A 21,380-nucleotide genomic window follows, 5' to 3' on the forward strand; every position below is an offset into this window, starting at 1 on the left:
AGAGGGCGACATGCCGCCGCATAATGTGCAACTTTTGTCACAGAGTCATCTCTTTTAACAGTTTCTACGTATCGTTGACGAAATCGCTTCGGCGAGGGAACTCGAGCGCTACCTGGTGGGGTTATATATGAACACGTGCACATGCAAACATTGCTAATAGAGGCAGCGCGAGCCCTGATACACGAGAAGCTTATTTTTTTTTTCTTTCGAGGATCATGGAGGAACGCGAGGCGCATCTCGTCCGGACGTCCCGGGAGACCTGACCTCAGTTTTACACCATGACGTTAAACCTAATCTGCACGAAATTGGAAAGTCAGGACGGAAACCGAAAAGACGAAAGAGAGGGCCCGAATGGAACGAATCGAGAGATGTTCGACTCGCACTAGACAAAGGAAAGAGATCGCGCTCGAGTCCGAGCTGTTCGACCGTCCTTACATGCAGGGAGAGAAGTTTTTAATTCGCGAAGAAAAGTCAGACTTGCTCGACGTGGAAATGTTCCGAGTTTTCAGGTCCGCCATATTGGGATACCTTACCCTCGGAAGCGGTCGGTTTCGGCGGAATATCCTACTGCTTCGGTAGATATTTCGGATTGAAAAACCGCGAAGAAGAGGCACACTCTAAATGAACACCTATTTGTTATCGCTCTCTGTTGCATCGCGATCCTACAAGTCCGTATCGTTCCATTGGATGCTTTAGTCCGAGTGAAAATATCACTGCCAAAAGAATTAGAAAGTCCGTTTAAAGACAAAAAGTTTACATGAAATGAAATACAATCCGGCTTAGTTCTAAGTCTTTCTCTTGCCGTATAAGAGGACTGACGTAAAAAGGGCGTTGCTTATGCCTGTAGTTCTAGAGAAAGGAAAGAATATGAAACTTAAAAGATGTTCAATAGGAAGGACGTTTCTCATACCGGAAACACCTTTTTTTCCTATGCCTAAACTTTCACCGAATGGATGAATTTTTGTTCCAGAAGGTTACAGAAGGTCTCCTAAAGTCCGATTCCGTTATAAATATGTTTTTGAGGAAACTTCAAGATGTCGTCGACGTCTCCTTTTACGGTCTCTTTCTCGACAGCTCTCGACTTTCCTTCGCGAATCAAGTACAGATCCGGTACGAAGTGTCGTCCTTAAATATAATTCGCATAATCCTATACGTACTAAACCGCTCGTCGCGCCATAAAAAGCGGCGACTGCAAGATGCAAGCGGGTTTCTTATAACGAACGTCGTCGTCGTCGCCTCGTCTCGACGCCATTTATGCGACAGGTCCTAAGTGCCCTCTTTACTAATCGACTAAAAGCACGGGCCGTGCCATTCTCCCCTCGCTTTAAGGCTGTGTACACCGTACACGAGGCCCTCTTCGTGGTCGGAACGATATGCGCCCGCACGGAGGGAACAGGCTTTAATCTATTGTTATTTATTCTAATTTTTCTTCTTCAACAACAACAGTATTTACTAAAAGTGCCCTTAGACACGGAAAAGTTACGCTGGAAAACTCACTCCGGGGTCGGAGTACCGAACCACGGTTTCTGCATATCTCGTGGGAGAACTCTATCGTATTACGGTAATTGTCTGAGAAAATGCTTAAAGTAACGTGAGTACGGTGTTATTAGTAATATAGTATCGTTAATTTTACTGCGAATCGCAGGGGAACTGCAATTGCAGTCCCGCAGTGCACAGTAGTTGGTAAAGTTAGGTGATGAAAAGTTAACGAAGTCAGAGATTAGTGTATTAACGTTATGGGTTTATTAACCGTTTAACGTAAAATTGTCGGATAAAGTAGACGCGTCATGCCGTATGAGAGAGTTCGTTAACGCAATGTCTAGCTTCGCGTAACTGATTTTCGAGGATAAACGCGGAAACAAGGCAGGCAAGATATTTTAGATCGATCTTGCCTTATTGAACGAGATGAGACGAGAACATCTTAAGACGTTGACTTATCGAACGACGTTAACGAGGAGAATTGAGACAGGAAACTTCGCAGAACGGACATTCTGCCAATAAATTGCTGGTACGTGTACACTCCTTATATCGTATAAGGGCGATTCGTTAAGCTCATCTTACGCCGTTACCTTTAGTAGACGGAAACGAAAAGTACGTCAGAAATCAGATTGTCAACCTTTACGTAAAGCTTCGGGAAAATCGCGGTACAATTTGGTTAACTCTTCCTAGTATTTAGTGTTACGGAGTTACATCTTCGAAAGGGCGACTTATTTTACGGAATAAGTGCCGCGCGGAGGAAAACAATGAAATGATCAGAGGGCGGAAACGATTCCAACGCTCTTTCCATATTTTGCGTACAACCGACGCACAAAGTGGGCTGCAATAGTCTCCGCTTCCTCTTCCGCGTACATCCGTCTATGCAAGTCGAAGAAACGTACCTCGGTAATATAAATACAAATATAACTATGAACGTAGTTATAAATACAATGATAAATATAAGTATATATAATATACTTATAGGTAAATATATTTCGCTCGAAACGGCGTTCATCCCGCCCGGGCGCACCGTTCCCAGAAAGCCACAAAGAATCTACTCTTAGGTGCCGGGACGTCACCTGGCATCGCCGCCGTTCCGGAAGGGACTTGCTTTACAGATTTGTCGAAAGGGCCGGTGCCAAGTGACTTCCGGTTTCGCTCCTCGGATACATCGATTATCACTATACGTACGAGCGTAGAGGGCTGGCCGAGCACGAGGGTGGACGATCGATGTCGTCTTTTCTGTCGAATCCCTTTCTCGCTTTCCGCCCGATATTCGTCCTCCGCGTTTTACCCCGACTCGTTCCTCCACCTTTCCTCCCCGTTCTTCGCTCCTCTACCGTCCTCCTCCTGCCTCTCTCTCTCTCTCAAATTACCCCGTGAAAACGCAACGAAACGGAAACCCGTCCGCGCCGCGCGTCAAACACAACCGTGCCCCTCGTGCGATCAATCGGTCGTTAATTATAGTACAGTATATTCGCTTTAAAACTTCAATAATTATATACAAATGCATAAAACGATCTCTCAATATCTCATCTTCATAGTCGTTATCTCGCGTAGTCGTTAATTATATACTTCTTTTTCATTTATTTAATTCATTATGCTAGAAGTAGATATAGGCCATATGTATATATGGCGCTATATATGGAGCACCTCCATTAAACCTAGGGGCACGTTTCGCTCCTCGCCGATCTTTCCCCAATTCAGTGTCAGGTTCTCGAGGTGTGAACTCTCTGGTTTAATAAACACTCGTTATACGTGGTTCTACTTCCTTGAGATGACTTCTCTCTGTATGCATCGCTCGCCATCGAGGAGGCAGGAACAGCTCTTCGGGCTACTCGTGGAGTCGCGAAGAGCTCTCCTTCAGCTTTTGCGCCAAGTCCTCCACAAAGGGAGCGTGTCACCAGGGGTGATTCGAGCTTTGAAAATAATCGAGGGAGAGAATGAACATTTTCAACCATAAGTGCTGACATTTCCTTTTCTCTTCCGTTCCTAGAAGCGAGACATGAAATCTCTGAAACCTTGAAATTCGGGCCGCTAACTTCAGACGTAACAACGAGCTGAAGCTCGACGGTACGTTTGACTTTACTTGTTGATGAAGGATTTGCATGGGAATTAATTAACTATGAGAGCGTCGGTGGAAAATTTTACTTCCGGGAGAAGAGTTTGAAACTTCAGCTCGTACCGAGGAGTTCGCTTTTAAGAAGGTTACTTCGTTCCAAACTCTGTTCTCTCGATAGAAAGTGACAGAATATATAATTCATGTATTTTAAAAAGTTGCCACGTTAGAAGAGAGTTAAAACTCCCCTCGGCCAGGGCCCATTACTGTTTTTGCAAGTACCGGATTATTCCAGTCCCAATTTATACTGGGGAAGTTGAAGTTAAAATCATCGAACGGGCCACATGTCATCGAGTCGCTCTTAAAGTGCCATTTCGCGGTATCGCTCAAAATAAAATTTTGGTTTCAAAACTACAATCGAAACAAACATTTAACTGGGCCTAACTTAATTCTAAAGCATACATCGTATCGATAATAAAATTACAGGTTTCAGTGATTTCATTCACTGCTCAAAAATCGTCATTTTCATTCTTTGATGCAGTATTTACTACTCTGTCACACCGAGTACCGAAACGTGTACATTTGTTTGCGATGATCGATGTTACATCCTATCGAAACAAACGTGCACTTATAGTTCCGCGATAACTTTTCGACTTTGAGTAAGACGTCCTTAGTGTCTCTATAGGTTTCCAAATGTAAAGAAACATTGAGAATTGATTTTAAGAAAAGATCCTCGAGGGGGTGAAACCGAACATGGGTCGAATGGAGGTGTGACACCCTTGTGTATGTATATGCGTAGGTACATATATATATATGTATATATATAATCCTTCACTCCGTCGCTCCTCCCCGTAAATCCCTACCCCTCACGGTACAGCTCTTCTCCCCCAATTAGTCGATCGTGATCGGCATTTAATGATTTCATTAGTATTAATTATTTATCTGGTGTGTAAAGGGCTCGTACGGGGTCCTAACCCCCCGCAACTCTGAAGCATCCCTGGGGCACGCTGTCCCGTTAAATCCGCGTCGATATACATACACTTTCTCCCGAAAGCGAGACTTTCGAATTAGCTAGTAAGTAGCTCGAAAAAGAAGGCCGGCCTTGTGCAGGATCTCTTTTAGGATCAGGGAGAAGTCGATACATTTCGGAAGCGAGACACCGATTTCCCGAGCCCTGGTCTCTGCTGGTATAGCCAGGGTCCGGCATGGTTTTTAACATTAAAATCTCCCTGGGTCCGAGCCCCCCTTAAAAACTACGACGAGTTTCAGTCACTACGATTTTTTTGTTCGAACTGGTGTTATATCCTTTTGTTGCTCTTCGTCTCCCTTCGACGGGGCTCCCCTTAAATCTCTTTTGGCTCTTTTTAAGATACTACTACTGCTACGCGGCTTTGTTTCTTGCTCTATGGGTTCCCTTAACGAATAATTGCTTTTCGATAAACATTCGTGAAACGTGTAACGTTGAGTGCTGTCGCGCCTAATTATTCCATTACCACACTTATTTCCGGTTCACCTCGCGTCCCGCGACCCCCCAAACATTTCCCCTTCCGTCCGAGATCTTCGGGCGGCCATCTTGCTTTTCGCCTCTCAGGCCCCTGACGCTTCGCTACTCCCGAAGACGCGCGCTCCCTATTATTAGTTACTTTTTTTTTTTTCTGGACTGGCGGCTGTACAATTCCCTGTCTCGACTGGAATTATCTCGACATCACGCTTGGTCCAATACGTAAAGACTCCTTAGATGCTTTAATCGTTAGCACTGGGGCGTTCCGAGTAGCCACCATTTTGTTTTTCCTCGCGGCCTCCCGAGTGACTCGATTCACAGTCCGATCGCTGCTCCTCGATATCTCTTTTGCACCGATCTTCTTTTTCTGTATAATCGACCCGTCCAAAACGCGTTAGGCTATTTCTCGTTTCCTCCGCTATAATTTGCGCACCGTGGCTCGTAATTATCGCACGATATTGCTCTAGTACATATGAATTGACTGTTTCTTGTACGTCGCGCTCACCCACTAAACAAAATGGCCGCCATTCGCCAACACATATCCCAATTTAGAGTGTTACCCTGTTGTTGAATACAATATAACCGTACGACAATCGTACATATATTCATTTATAGTAATCTCATTTGTCATCTGCAAATTTAATAATCATAACATTCGTAATAATCGTATCAACAGAAGCTGATTTTCTACGAGATGTGAGCGAGGCTGGAGAAACGGGAGCTTCCTCTTTTCGGTTTTCTCATTATTTTGATCACCCTGAATTTTATTGCGCAGTTTGTTGTAAAATAACTGTGGAAGAAACCAATGGTTTTCTTTTGTATTGATATTACTTCTTTTTTGCATTTGCTTAGTTGATTGTAAATTATGTTAATTAACGAATCGCTGTTTCCGTCGATCGTTCAGTGACAAGGCTTCGAAATCATCGATGGCAGAAATATTTATGGACTTAAGATTAACCCAGCTTATGATAATATTGCAAATTGCAGATAAATTTATCATAATAAAGGGTGAATCTATAAAAAATTTAAAGAAAGGAGTTAAAAATTTGTAATACGTGGTGATAAATATGAACGACGAAACGCGAAAAATCGCGAGATGACATTTCAAATAAATACACATTGGTTAATGAAAAAGTAATGGAAAAGGGGTCATTTTTTAATATTCTCCCGTTTCTCACAAGCGATTACCCACCGTTGGTGTTCCACCGAGACTCTTGCCGAAATTACACGAAGCTTTAAGGTTAAGAAATTGCTGTGGATATCGATGTTACACTGCGACAAAGTAACATAGAATTCTACAATGAACAATCACAAAATGTGATTGCGTGATTCTTCAGTCGTCGTGTCATGTGATTTCAAGAATTGACGAATGATTGCTATACATTTTTCAATTCAGATATTTGATCTTAAATAGGTATTCATCTCCAAATATTTTTAGTACATTTAATACTGCTGTAATTACATCTTTTTGCACTTCTAATTAATCTCCCGAATATATTCTATATGTAATTTGAGAAACAATGTTAGGAATTAACAGAAATTATAGTCATTGCAATGATTTAGAAAATATTCAGTTTTCATTTTGATTATCCGGGAAAACGATTCTGTTAATTTCGTAAGAATTGCGCCCATTGCATCCAAATGTTGAATATTTATTATTGAACTCTAAGAAAATATTTCTAATTGATGGCGAATCACACAATTATCGTTTTGTACATTGTACAATTTTACGTTTAATTTATCGTCAGTGTACTACTAACACGCATCGTATTTTGAATTGAATTCCCCATTTCGATTTAATGTCCATTTCTCCGAATTTCGAGAACATATTCTTGGATAAATTTGTAAACATTTTCATACATGAATTCATTCCATGAAACTTCCTAAAGTCCAGGTAAGTAGATCACGCAGTGGAATATGCGCAAATTCTTTCAGCGTGAAATAGCAATGATCTATTCCTGGCTATGCGATTAAGTGAAGACTTCTGGACATGAAAAAATAAATACACATTTAACAGCGAATGTTTCAAAATTTTATGAAAACCGGCGAGTACGTGTCACCCTTGTGTACCAAGATAAGTTTAACAAATATAATTTTATGTACGTGAATTTCAATGTCTCAAAATGTCATCAGTGTTCATTGTAATTCCTGCGATTGCAGTTCCGAAAAAATTATCGTATTGTCTCCATCATAGATGGGACGTGTTATGGTTTCAGGGTAGTAACAAGTGTTAATGTTACGGTTTTAACATGAACAATCATCCATACGCCGAATCCAATGCAAAGATTCTCGCAATTTTTGTATCGACTTTATGCCTTTGTTGTCAACAAACTTGACGACATTTTGATTTATCAATTATCTAATTTTACCACGTACCAGAAATCATTAGTTTACCGAGTAACTTCAGATTAAGGTGTAATTCTCTGTGCTGCGGTACACTGGGTGCGATATCCTCAGACAATTATTTAATTAACAGTATTACGCAAATCAGTAGGGATTAATTTACCTAACGAGTACTTATGCGGCTTCATCGGTCCGCCATAATATAATTTCCCAATAATCTGCACAGCTTGATTCGACGATGGTTGTCGCTTAAGAGCGTTCATTTTATTTTAATTCGAACTTCATCCGAGCCAGTATCTTCTCCCCTCTTCGTCTTCTATGTAACGGCATGTACGATAAAAAAAAAAGAACTGCTTGAAGTCAAAATATGTCAATTATGATCGCTCGAAATTTGGAATTAATAAAATTTGAACTTTTTACATAAAGTTTTAATTTTACCGAAGAATATCACGTGTATTAAATTTCTGCCAGACAGATGATAAAACTGCATCATATGAACACGTGTTAAATTGAATATCTTATTACTGTATACCAAAAAACAAAATGGCCTATGGAAGTAAGACGAAGAGGAGGAAGACTTCAAATAAGGCTGGTCACTTTTTCTGACACAATAGGACAGAAGTTGATGAATACAATTTTCCGGCAAACACGTGGAATGAGGTAAACGGTATATCAAGTAAAATCGGGCACACTGTGAAAACAAATTACATGAGAGATAATATTTCCGACTTAACATGACGTCTATAACTTGCTGTGTCATTATTCTTTAAACGTATCATCACGTCCAATTACATAATAACTGTATTTTTGTAGAAATTGAAAAAAAAACCGCTAAAGGAAAACTGTTCATGAAATTATTGGACTCATTCCCCTATTTGTGTCAGCCATTTTCTTATCTGCACCGGAGAAGCCGTGTTTAATGATTTTTGTGTTTTATATATTTTTTTATATTCTTTTATCCTGCTGGAAAAAGTGTCCAGTCTTAACTTTGAACTGGCGAGAAAGCTCGAATAATCGAATTCGCCATTTCGATCGCGGATCCAAGTCCAGCCGATCTTGCGACTGTGGACTGTTATTGTTACCATAGCTACCATTAAGTTATTCTTTAATTATTATATTCAATTATTGTTGTTCCTTCCTGCTGTTTCATCTATCCCTCGAAGTTTTCCTTATCTCCCTGTGAGGTGGGCGACACCAAAGGTGTAACGCGTGTAAGTGTAATAGCGTCCCTGCATGCCCGGGAAAGATGGCATCGTCGATTGGAAGTTTCGGCGGTCCTAATTTGCAATAAGCGTTTCCACCTACACAGTACGGGTATTCTTGTTACGAAGAAACTCTTTGAAAATGTCGAAAATCACGAGAAAGATGAGGCTCCTAGTGCCTATAGTACGTCGTTGTCTCATTCTTTGTAATAATAAAATTGTTGTCATCAAAAAGAGCACCCTCTTATATTCCCGTAATTAGAGGGGCGCTAAACATTCTTTTTACAAATATATTCATTTTTCATACGATGCAAAGCGTACCATTGTTTAAGCAACCATACGATAAATGTGCAGTAAACCTATTACCCAGTCGTGCAGGGTGTCACGAACGAATACCCCGTACAAGTACAGACATATTGTACACATCGTCGTTATTAGAATGTTCCGTAATTGTCGTGCTATATTACGAAGAAAGTTAAACGCGCATTCTACTAGGCGCTGTACAGAACATGCTCATAAAACGTTTGTAAAATGTACAATGTGAAGGAAAATGTAAAACGCGTGGTCTATGAACATCGGATTCCTGATTCCACGGTAAAAAAAGAGAAATAATTCCTACTCAAGTGCCAGAGAATTGTCATTGAATTTGACGCTGAGAAACATTCGCCGTTAGAACCACGAATGTTAAAAAGTCAACCCAAGCCCAAATAATCTGCGATCAAGTATCGTGTTCATTTTATATAAATTTAGCATCAGTTGGTGTTAATATTACATGGTAAAGCAGGCCAAATTCACGTAGGACGTTCCGTCCAAAATGTAACAAATTGTTTGGACTTGGACTTAACATCGAACTGTCTTTTTACAGTGCAGATCATTCCACGTACTGTGTGGGGGATACACGCGATGCAAACGAGGCCATTCCCCTCGAGGTTTTGACCAATTCCGGTCCACGCAGCGCTTGGCGCGAGTGGATTCAAGGAAATCGGCAAATTCCATTGCGATCCGAGGGGAAACATCCGTTCACAGTTATATGCGGTACCGACAGCTCTTAATTATCCCTAAACTCGGTTGTCCGCGTTCTCTTGCATCGACGTCTCCACTGTTTCGAGAAAGATCCTTTTCCCGGGCGCCATTTGCTCGCTTCCGCGCGCCCCACTTCGCCAACGTAACGCGACCGTGAATGACTCGGTATAACCTGCTTCCACTTAAACGCTATAATCATATGTTATCTAGTAAATATCAATTATTTATCATATATATATAATATATATTATAGACTTAACCGTTAATATATATATATCAATTAATAATTATTAATTTAATTAATCGTTATATTATTATTTATTAATGTCGGAGAACGGGCTGGCGCCATTTGCAGGTTCGGCCGCGGCCGAGCTCATGTCGTTTCTCTTTCCTTTTCTTTCTCTTTGTCGCCTTCTTTCAATTCATTCTCTGTCTCGTTCCCTTTTCCTACCTGTTTGTCCATCTCTCCTATTCTCTCCTCTCACTTTTCCGCCCGGACGCGTGTTGGACACTGTTCCTATCTCACTCCAACGGTGGAGCGCCATCTTCCGGGATTCTCGCGAAGCTGGTCCTGCATTTACTCTCCTCTTCCTCGCTCACGCCGCCGCGCACCGCAGTTCCACTCTCTCTATCTCTCGTTCTCCACGCTTGGACAGGCGCGCGATTACCTCGGGAAATCGAAATTCGGGCATCTCGACGTCCCTTTCCGTCTTCTTAAGTTTGGCTTTCCTCGATTCGACTTCTATGCAGAAGATGCCAGTCGTTACGTTAGTACCGAGGATCCGCGTTCCGTGTAATGCCGTCAGTCGACCGTGCCGCGCATCGCCCTCTCGTCCATCCTGGGCAAAAATCAATGGGGAATTTAGTATCGGAAACAGGCTAATTTTCAGGTTAAGGGAACCCTACATCCGCTTGGAGAGCAGTACCTTCTAGGACCCGAAAGAGATGGAAACATTATGTAAGCATCCTCACGACAAAAAATACTTAGTTAGTAAAAATGCAGTCAATCAAATGATTATTCTCTCGGTTGAACGAATTTTTTTTTTTCTACGAGCGTATACACGTTAAAAATATATTACGCGAATAAATAAGAATCTCATAATTCCAGAAAGCTTAATGTATAGGAATTTTTATTTCTGTTATGAAATTGTACCTCTCTTAAAATGCTTAAGTAATTGTGTATATTTCAGGAATTATGTGATGTTATGTATAGTAGTACAGTATATAAGGTGTCCCAAAGAAGTTTTCTTTGTTCGTTTGAAACTTGTTTTTAAATTGTCTATGCACTTTAATTGGGTTCTTACCATTTCAGTAGCATTTTACGGGAAATTTCCTTTTTTCAAAAGTCAATTTGATGGTCATTTTTTCAAATTCAATTAGATGGTCATTTTTAAATTGTACATTGCCGTGGGCGAATTGTAATCAATTGATTTGAAATGATAGGTCACTATTTACTTCAGTGCATTCCTCTCAGTTGCATTGTGGCATTGATAGAGGCAAAATATTTTGAATTTACTGCGACGCACAGTATTGGGTTATAATAATATTATAAAAATGTTTTCCTATCAGAAGTTATTAATAATTTTGACTCCTAGAAAATGTCAAGAAAGTACACGAAATAAGCGTTGCATTAAGCATTGCGATTAAGCGTTGCGTTAAGGAAAAGGCCCTGAGAGTTTCTTATTGTTCAGTTATTTCGCAGGAGTAACGAAACTTTAATTATCACATTCAATTCGAACTCATTTGAAATTCTCATGGTCTTCATTTTCTCCCCATTCCCTCCTTCGGGAGAATTTAAATTAGCCTATTTCGTATTCAGCAATCCCTTCTAGAGAACATAAACTATGTTCAGAGGAAGACAGTAGAACACGCAGTGCAAACATATTACCCCGAAATCAGGTGGCCACGTAAAAGTATATTAGCATTCCGATGAATATATTTACTGAGTTTTCGGGAAGAAGTTCGAAAATCAGGGATACGACGAGGGGAAATAGTACGTACCTGTCGTTAGGTCTTAACGAGGCTCAATGGTAGCCATTAGTGAATGCCGCTGGTATCAGAGGACCCTGAAACATCGGCAAGTACATAAGCGTTAGTACAATTTTTCTCAACTATGAAATTATGCTATTCGGCACAGGGAAAGGCGCCATTAATTTACCAGGCACACAGGAAAATAGGTTGCTCATTGTGCTGTTAGTACGGTTAGCCTCAAGGTGGACAGATCTCCCTGTCACCGGTCAACATTCAATAAACCTTTAGAGGTCCACACCACACACTGTTTTTTTTTCAGATTATAACTTTGAACTGATATTATCACAAGCATTTAAAAGTGCCATTGCCATTGCTTTTCCGTGTCAAGACAATTTTATGTGTACCAAATAATAAATAATAAATACCAAATTGGGCAACTTATGGAAACTGGAAATCTCCGATGCCTTTTTTCACAGTACCCATGATTCCGGAACGGCAAGTTTGAAACAAGAAGTTAAAGTGGATTTAGAAATTAGAGAAGAATATTTAAGAACCGATGGCGAGATTTCTCGATGAAAAGGAAATTCAGATTGCAGTGATACTTTTATCAGTGCCTTTTGCACTTTAATTACCGGCAGCTTTGATAAAAAGAAGTTTCGTCAAAAGTTCCCGCCATCGATTCTTAAATAATCCTCCTCTAGTTTCTAAAACTACCAGAACTTTCTGTATCAGACTTACCGTTCTCCCGGAATCAAACGCACCGTGAAAGAGAATCCGAAATTTTTAGTCCCTACAAGTCCGACATTTTGAAAGACTGTAATACTTTTCTTACCCCTACTTCTTCGCAAAGTATCAAATGAAACAGCCCCGTAAACATTTCATTCTTCCTTAAACTCCCATTAATTAAAACCCATTTCACGACCTATTAACTCCCTAAAGGTCTTAATAGGTACCTCGCAAAACAGTAACTATAAATATACCAGCAAGAACGGGGACTACTTCTGACTTGGGCCAGCAGGTGGCGTCGGACTTACGGGACTGTAGTTGAGCGGGGCGCGGGAGACGGCAATCGCGGGAAACGCGGTGGTGGGGGGCTGCGGACTAGCTGCGGCCTGGACGTAGCTGGCGACGGCGGAGTCCGCGGCTGCTGCTGCTGCGGCGGCTGCTGCGCTCGAACTGTACATGTCAATGGGCCCGGGCGAGTTGGCCGCGGGAAACGAGCGGCCCTGCGGTCCGCCGTGCCCGCCGGCCCCGTGCGGCGATGCCGGTGGGAACCCGGCTTGCGCTGCCGCCTGGTAGTTGTTCATCACTGCAACGAACGTCCCTGAGTCAGACCTATCGTGCCCGTCGCTTACCTCGTCCGAGCCGTTCTCGTCACGCCAGTCATGGATGTCGTAACGATGACGCCTACCGTCTGGTCGAGTCTGTTTTGTTTAGGGTGGTTGTTCTTGCGACGTCTGCTATGCCAACGACGGATGTGTCCGGATCAGATCCGTTTTGTATATCGTTGGCGAAATGTGATATGTTGGCGATAGGGTTTATGTTATAGGCAAAGCGATAAAGGAGGTATTGTGAATACTTCCTGGGCATTATCGATAAAATCGGCTAGAGGTATTATTCACTGTATTCGCATTTGTCACTTTGGCCACAACACCTGCGTCTGCTGCAGTACGTTTGTCTGTGCCGTTGGACATGTCTGGTGTGTGCATTAGGGTATGGTTACGTCACAGGCGATCAGATTCGTTTGGATCGGACCAGGTCAAACCGGACTATACCAGATCCGACTGACATATATTATGTTTTATAGACATGGCTCCACTTAATCCATCAAATAAGATCAGAGAGGGATAAAGTGTAGTTATGCCTAAAAGAAGTAATATGTTTGCTTCGATTGGATCTGGTCCGGTCTGATGATGATCTGACCTAGCGTTGTCTTATTCCAGATGCGGCAGGTATGCTTTTGACATTTTTTTTTATCTCAGCCGACGCACTTGCAACATCTTTCGGGTCGGGCATTGTCGTATCTGTCGGATGCGTTGTGTTATGTTTCATACAAGTATCGGTCCAGGTTTAATATTTTACTGATTTTCAACATGACTGGCCTGAATTTCTAACCGGGATTTACATTTCCTCCTTGAAGGTTTGACCCTATTTGACGGGAAAATTGGATTTCAGAAATCTGGGGAACTTTGAAGAACGAAAGAGTCGAAGCGTACCGATCACCTCCAAAATGAACTACCTTTCGTAAACCATTTTTTTGAAGACACTGAAATGAAATGGGATTAATTTCAGAACCCATTAAGAATAGCAGTTGCCCTTTACGATATTCGTTGTAATCACGCTTTAATTGAAAGAAACAGAAAGGCTAGTCATTGTTCGTATCCTGACAAATGAATCTAATATCCCGATAAGCCTTCGTAATTTTCTCTTCCATAAATTTCAAGACTATCCGAAAAGCCATAGAATAAATTAAAAAATCAGTTACTTCTACCTGCAGAGATACCCAGCCCGACTAAACGCATCTTGACGAGAATTTCCCCTTACCGAAAACAATCAGCGGTAACGAATAACTGAAAACCGACATGCACTTTATCTTTTCCCAAAGATGGTTACTCGAGAGCGCAGTTATGCAGATGATCATGCATTCTCAACCGATGGAAATATCTTCAAACCGATTCCCACGTATTCGGTTATTTCCCAGACAACACTTGGTCAATCCCAGCAAGACGATTCCCCTTGAAGTCGCGTTTTATAAATTCTTTCGATTCCCGGTATTTCCTTTATTCCTCGGAAACGCTGACGCGAAATGGCGTTTCTGTACGTCCGCGAGCCAGATACGTGTTAGTCGGGTTACGGAACACACTGCATGCTGCCACGTGGGGAAAAGCTCGCAAACTAGAAAGAGAGAGAGGTAGAGATACGGACGGGGCGATATATTTCAAGGGATGAAAGGGATAGGGAGGGAAAGAGACGGCGGGGAAAATGCGAGGCCCAGCAACTTTGAGACGCTCGATGACAAACCGAACGCGCGACGCGCAATCTAAAAACCCATTCAGCTTTTAAACTCTTGACAATGGCGGCCGGTTACAAAGTTTTCTACCGGTGCCTCGGGGAGGTTGGGTGGCGCGATTCAAAAGTTTGATTTATTTGAGGGAAGATTGCGAGAGGCAGAGTGAAGAAGTGCGGGAGGACGGAGAGATAGGGACTCGAGGGAAGCCGAGGGAGAAAAAGCGCGGAAAAGTGAAAAAGAGGTAGAGAGGAAGGGGATGGGCGGCAGGGAGCGACATTGCCGACGGAATTGCCGGCGCACCGCACTGCCGCGGATTCCTTCGAGGAATTTCGGGCTTGCGGTAATGCGCCGGAAAATCCTGTCCCCTTATTTCCGTCGAGTGGTCGCTCACGATTCGATTATCTCCCTCGGGCCGGTCTTTCTCTTCGTTTCGAGATGTGGATGATAATCGGTTTAGCTTCGAATGTCGAGATACTCGACTCCGTCATATTGGAAATGCCGCTCGCGGCGAGCCGCGTATTCGGGTAACTGTAGAAAAACTCGGCTATCCGATATTTTAGCCGAGAGCTATTAAACTGCTTTCTCTTTAAGTGAAAATCTTACCGTTCAGGAAGTGCTCAGAAAAAATTGGTCCGGTATTAAGAACCAAATTTACTTGCATTGGTCATGGAAATACCTGTTTAGTAGGATTCACAATCATGCATAGGAAATAGATTTGTATATTCTTTTAAGGCATTGGCCTACAGTTAATGCTTTGGGTTTTTTACACCAGTCACAATACCTTATGGTTTCGACTATACGATAAAATGTAACCCATTAAATTAATTCATATGAATATAACTTGCTACGGGTATATTTAATTTTCATCCACAGTAAACGCAGCAGTCACGGGTTTTGAGATCCGAATTTTAATATAGTTACCCTGTGGAGGTGCAATGGTAAATAAATTGACGGCGGACCTGTATACTGGACTGGTATAAATGCAATTAATTGGACATATTTTATGGTTACGGTATCCTACGTCAATTTGTTTACACTTGCCTAAATTGCTACGTAGATATTCTCTAAAAAGAGTTTGGTCTGAAATTGGGAGTCATATTTAGATTTGCTTGATTCCTGCGCCTGCGCTGACGTTGAGTCATACTACTGCCATAGTAACCAGTAAGGTCATACTTGAACTTTCAGCCATTATTGAAAAATACGATGTCCTATCTAAATATTGCTTCCTAACTATTTTTGCCAACAATTGTTGCATATAACAATCCTTTCTGTATTAAACCTTGTGGGAACCAAAAATCGTGTCGATCTTAAATAGGTGGATACGCAGTTGCTTCATGAGACGTTGATTCTGACCGATATAATTTGTCGATTGTATATCAATATAGGTGAATTTGTACCCAATGTCTCTTTGAATGTCATCTCCAGACTCTTATTAGAGGACCTCTAGGAGTATTGTTTTTTACTTCTGGGTCCATTGTTAGGCCAGCGCCTGAGGCGCTAATTTGGAAACCTGACAAGTCCAATATAACAGAGTTATCATGCAATTATCGCGAGCAATTGGATCGCAATGCACATAAAAAGTGCGCAATAGCGCTAAATAGAACGTTGAACATACCAGAGAGCGCTTGCGTGAGCAAGGGTGTGTTGTTGTTGGGGGTGAGTTGCCCGTTGGTTAGATCCACTGAAACACAAAATATTGGTCACAACTGGTCCACGAATGCGAGGCAAGATTTTCGTGGTGCATTCCTTGTCTCTCGAGGAGCATTCCTTTATTTATGCAAATCTACATTCGATCGCAACCGACAGGTCGTACGATGTGTTGCTAGGCATTGTTTTGCAGATTCCAAAACAGACGCGAATGATATATTTTTTTCATTCGTAGAAGAGTAAAAAATATACCCCGTACCAACAAAAATAGTTTAATTTGTTTTTTAGTGTTCGGCTAGTGCTTTGGACCTTGCGGCTATTTAACCTTAATAATACTTGATACTTTGGTAAAAAAGAACTTTATAATGGAATGATATTTAAAGTCGACGAAAGTGTCGGGTGATGTGTTTCAAAGGTTGGGAATCTATGCAGGGCATTGTTTTGCGTGGAATAATGGAAAGGATTTTTTCGAAAAGTTATTGGCGGTGGTACGGAATAATGTGATATCCTTTGAAACATTATTTACAGGAATTTCAGTTATTCTGTTCGAAATTCACTTCGGGGAACAACTACATCAAGACTGTAGTTAATTAAAGTGAGGTTAAGCATCCTCCCGGTAATTGTTTAGACACCGATCTGGATTTTCACCAGTCTATTGGAACGATTAATACTATTCCGAGATACTTTTCACGATGAAATTGAAAATAAGAAATGTTTATATCATTCTTCGGAATTTTGGCGTTATTACAGCGGTTTAAAATAATGTACCATTTCCACTTATTTTGCGCTCTAGAAACGAGTGGAAACACATAGTATTCGTGTATATTGAAGTACGTATTTCTATATAACTCTTGATTTAACAATTTTAGGATATTTTGCGCTCGCGAATTCCTCCTGAAAAATGAAAAAAAATCCCGTTTTCCGAAGTCTCAAATGATTAGTAATCTCTGAGATGCTTAACAACTAAAGTTGATCAATCACCGGTGTATCGGCCAATAGGGTGAATCCAGGAAAAACGGACCTAGGTACTTAAAGCTATTAATTCACAAGCCTCCATAGTAACAACTACAGCCAAATGGGTCGGAACGTAGCACATTACCGAAATACACATATGGGCTCCTCCCTATTCACGAAACCCACGATAGGATTGGTCAACTTCACTGTAGACCACCTCAGGACCTATTGCTCCCCCGGCATTCGGTAAACAAGGTGTTCGAATTAATTTTTCAAGAGGATTTCGCCGATAAGAGGAAATCCAATACCACTTAACAATGTACATATGGAAGTGATACGCTGCACCTCTGCCATTCATTTGTCATACACTCTAAATCCGCTCTACGCGCAAACAAAGGTATTCATTCCCCCACAAACCCTTTAAATCGACTCCATATGGACGAAACAAGCAATACAAATAAAGCAATACAAAGTAAATATAATTGATTCGGACAGCGGTACAGGACTTTGGAAAATCATCTCCGTTAAACATGACAGAATGCAGGTACTTCAATTCTAGGGTAACGTATCGTCCTTTGATGGTCAGCTACTGAGGCATGAACAGCTACTGGTACATTTACTATATCCCAACTTCATGCCGGTGCTTTTGGGTTCTGCGTCGAATCCCGACAGCCGTTGTTTCAGCCATGGGGAAATTCGCGTCTTCCGAGGGTTCCGAGCTCTTTGTTCGGCCAAGATGGCGCGGCTTTCGATTAAAATAGCGGTAGCTGTTTTACTATCGGCAAATGGCGATCGCGACGGGATAAATGGGCCAAAAGTTCATCTATTTCGAGTATATTTCCAGCCGGCATATGAGAGAGCGCGATTTAGGCTCGGATAAGGGTGGCGGGAATCCCTCCACTCCACCCGCCGGGCGGAATGGGAAATGCACAAAGTCCGGCAACACATCGTACGTACGTTGATCGGCGATCGATTGCGGGATTCCTCCATGCCGGCGAGAGAAAGGTCCGGCAAAGGGTCGCCAAAGGAAACAATATATATATATATATGTGTGTGTCCATGAAACTTTCGACACACACGCACGCACACCCACACACACACACACAGCCTAGTCTACACACGTAATCAACTGATCAAATGTTACTCATGGCTGGAGACAGGAGAAGATCCCTTTATGTTTGACGTTTTTCCTTCTGAGTCTGCGCAATTTCTCTGTTAAGTTATATGAAAGCAGAGCACGTGGTTTCTAAATGCGTGGAACCACTTATAATCGAGTTATTTCAATAAGTGAAGTTTTTCCACATTAATCTCATGAGAAGACGTAGGTTGTCATGTTGGGCTGATTTAAGTTGAAATAATATTTCTTTTCGCCTTATAGTGATTCTAATGACTTCATCCGATACAGTCTTCACATATTCATTTAAGGGTTCATTTCACCCCTTAAATCGCGGAGTTAGCACGTATAAAAAAATACCTCTGTAATGTTTTTTCATCTACTATAACATATCACAGAATGAAGAAAATCGGCGAGGTACACCTCGGGTACTTTCCTTGTTAGAAATAGTATGATACGAAATTGTTCAATTTTGTACCGGGCAACCAGGGAGTTTGGTTTTTTCGATTTCAATATGGCTGTAAAATGAAAATAGGAGCCTGATGTTGTAAATGGACTAATAACGTGAAATAACTCCACATGGAATGAGAGACCCGTAAGGGGGAAATTAGATTTTTGCCCGCACTAATTTAAATTCGTCATCAGTTCCGAATGAAAAATTAGCATTTTGACCAGATGGGAATTGTGCAGACGGCGAAGCCCAGGAAACGGTCGAACTCGAGGAAGCCCTCCGAACTCCATTTATGATAGTTAGAGAAAAAGATCGCACTGTTGTCAACAGACGAACCAAAAACTATACTACGCGCCAGATGCGTTCTCGCGTTCTAATTGGCGTCTAAGACTAATGTCCAGTCAAAATTCCAGTGGTTGTCTAATCCCGGCCCCCCGGAGCCGTTGCCACGGGAATTACTATTGCACACGGTAGCAGGCTGCGAGGTGGGTTACTTGAAGGGAATTAGTTCACACTCGCGTAGAACACGCGAATAGTACATTCACGCACACTCATAAGAACACCCGACCAAACTGGACGATCCACTCTCGCACTATTCTACGTAACTATCATCTACTACGCACTAGTGCTATCGACCATTGTACCATCTCTATATAGTAACGTCATCGAATTATCTTCTAACGACAAGATAGGTCAACAAAGCCGAACGACATCTATATATATATAATATATATGACATATATATTATATGTGTGTGTGGATATATAAATACGCAAATGTTCCAGCAGTTCGGTTACTTGTGCCAACGTTTCTCCGAACTCTGTTACCGACTATAAGGTACGACTTCTAGGCCGGTCTGATGTGTAGCCTACTCTCTAGAAAAAGATCAAATTCGACGCCTAGGGCGTCGCGGTTCTGATGAACCACGACTCGACTACTTTTTCACTAATTGACGCATAGTTAAATTATTCTACGCTCTTACGTAGCGGTGCAACGCGGCCACGACTGGACTCCACCCTGCTTTCATCGAACCACGTTTTGTTCCTCCCTCGGTGAAAAAAAAAAATTAAAAAACACAATCATGTAATTTTATTCACGTGGTAAAATTTGAAACGAACGACTAGATCTAAAGTAGGGCTAAATTCGTGTTATGTAAGATTACATCCCTACTTCACGCCCAGGGAAGTAAGACTTAACGAGTGAAAGAAGGCTAAAAAAGGGCTTGCGTACAAGTTACGTAGGTTCAAAGTAGAGTTAAAATTTCAACTCGATCACCAACGGAATCGTTGACCTAGTTGATCGGAATATTGGAGTCTGGAGAAGAATTAAATTTGTACTTATCCTCATTCTGCATTTGTAACGTTGTAAATCGTTATGAAATAGGCAAAGACAATTACCTACAAGTACTGGCACTTGACAACATGCAGTAACATAACATTAGATAACATAAGATTAGATTTGAATCGGTCGATGGATTTCCTGGTGAAGAGTCTCGTCGTAACCGCGAGCTCGCGCGCGCATATCTAGTGGCGGGTCTACAAGGTATTCTGATTAATACTGTAAAAGACGATATAGAAGACTTTCTAAGAGACAGTAGGTTAGGTAGATGGTAGATTACTCGCCCCTAGGTGACGTCGTCTTCATGAGTCTTCGTCATCATCGGTAGGCAAGGAGAGTCCCATCCGGGCGTCTCTCTCTCATTCTCCCTTAGTCCCTTCGTAAGGATTTCCCTCTCTCAACTGTCAAACGGACCGGGAGCCCCGAAAGGCTAGGTTCTGTCTCAGATTTGCCGACTGGCTCCTTTTAGGGCCAGTGAGCATCGAATCGAAGCTTGGAGCATGGACCACACATTCGGTTACAAGAGTCGGAATCGCTCGACGCCCGCGACACCCGAGCGTCGACGTTTTGGCGGTCGTCGACCGACCCTAGCCCCTTTAACCCTTTACCGAAGCCCGCGAGAGACCACCGGAGATGGACCGGAGACAGGGACTAAAGAGAGGGACGATATGCGCGAAGAAAGCGCGAGAAAATTCGCCGACCGGTCGCAGAGAGGCGAATCTAGCGGTCGAAATTACGGATCGGGGTCCTCGTCTATGGCGGACCGTCAGGTTGAACTTCGAGAAGCGGTTAGTCTGGCTGTTCCAGTAGACGGTGTGGTCTTGTACTTTTAACAAATCGGTAAACTTGACAATCGACAGCTTGTAAGCGTTGGGCAAATATTCCCTTATTATCCCTTTCGTTTCCAACGCCGACTTTAGTCGGTATCCATGTGAGAGCTTCTGGATAGAGCCATCTATAGTCGATATAAATGGATGGAAACGTCGATCCTCTAAACACAGACATTGAAGTGCGTCATAAGAGTACATCTTTTCGAGCTGACCAGTACTTCTAAACTTGTATACTTGGAGCAGTTTAAAAATAACTATTATAAATGCTACTCGGCAGGGCCCGGTTTGCGTCAAAAGATATTGCCACAAAAGTTTACCCAGTTCTTTAAATAATCTGGTAATTTCGACCGCTAGTTGTGACCATAGCGACCGGTCCCTACAGCCGCGATTGGTGGAATCGGCCTATTCCCAAACAGCGCAGAGCTCCCAGAGAAGGCACATGTGTTAAAGGTGATATGAAA

At 42.1% G+C, this 21,380-nt stretch overlaps 1 protein-coding gene across 5 annotated transcripts in view; it reads right to left on the bottom strand.

Moving 5' to 3' along the window:
* Positions 1 to 3,206: 3,206 nt before the first annotated feature.
* The window catches only part of LOC105698252 (RNA-binding protein Musashi homolog Rbp6), a 710,904-nt gene continuing 692,730 nt past the window's right edge, over positions 3,207 to 21,380 (bottom strand). For all 5 annotated transcript variants that reach the window (XM_012422318.2, XM_012422317.2, XM_012422320.2 and 2 more), the window contains 4 exons: positions 16,201 to 16,266; positions 12,610 to 12,884; positions 11,606 to 11,670; positions 3,207 to 10,443 (listed from right to left, as the gene is read on the bottom strand). In XM_012422318.2, coding sequence (XP_012277741.1) covers positions 11,629 to 11,670; positions 12,610 to 12,884; positions 16,201 to 16,266 — 383 coding nt within the window. In that variant the 3' untranslated portion in view covers positions 3,207 to 10,443; positions 11,606 to 11,628. The remainder of the gene's footprint in view (positions 10,444 to 11,605; positions 11,671 to 12,609; positions 12,885 to 16,200; positions 16,267 to 21,380) is intronic.

The sequence above is a fragment of the Orussus abietinus genome, unplaced genomic scaffold (genome assembly GCF_000612105.2).
Source record: "Orussus abietinus isolate OABI.00-Male unplaced genomic scaffold, Oabi_2.0 scaffold14, whole genome shotgun sequence".
In the NCBI taxonomy this organism is placed as follows: domain Eukaryota; kingdom Metazoa; phylum Arthropoda; class Insecta; order Hymenoptera; family Orussidae; genus Orussus; species Orussus abietinus.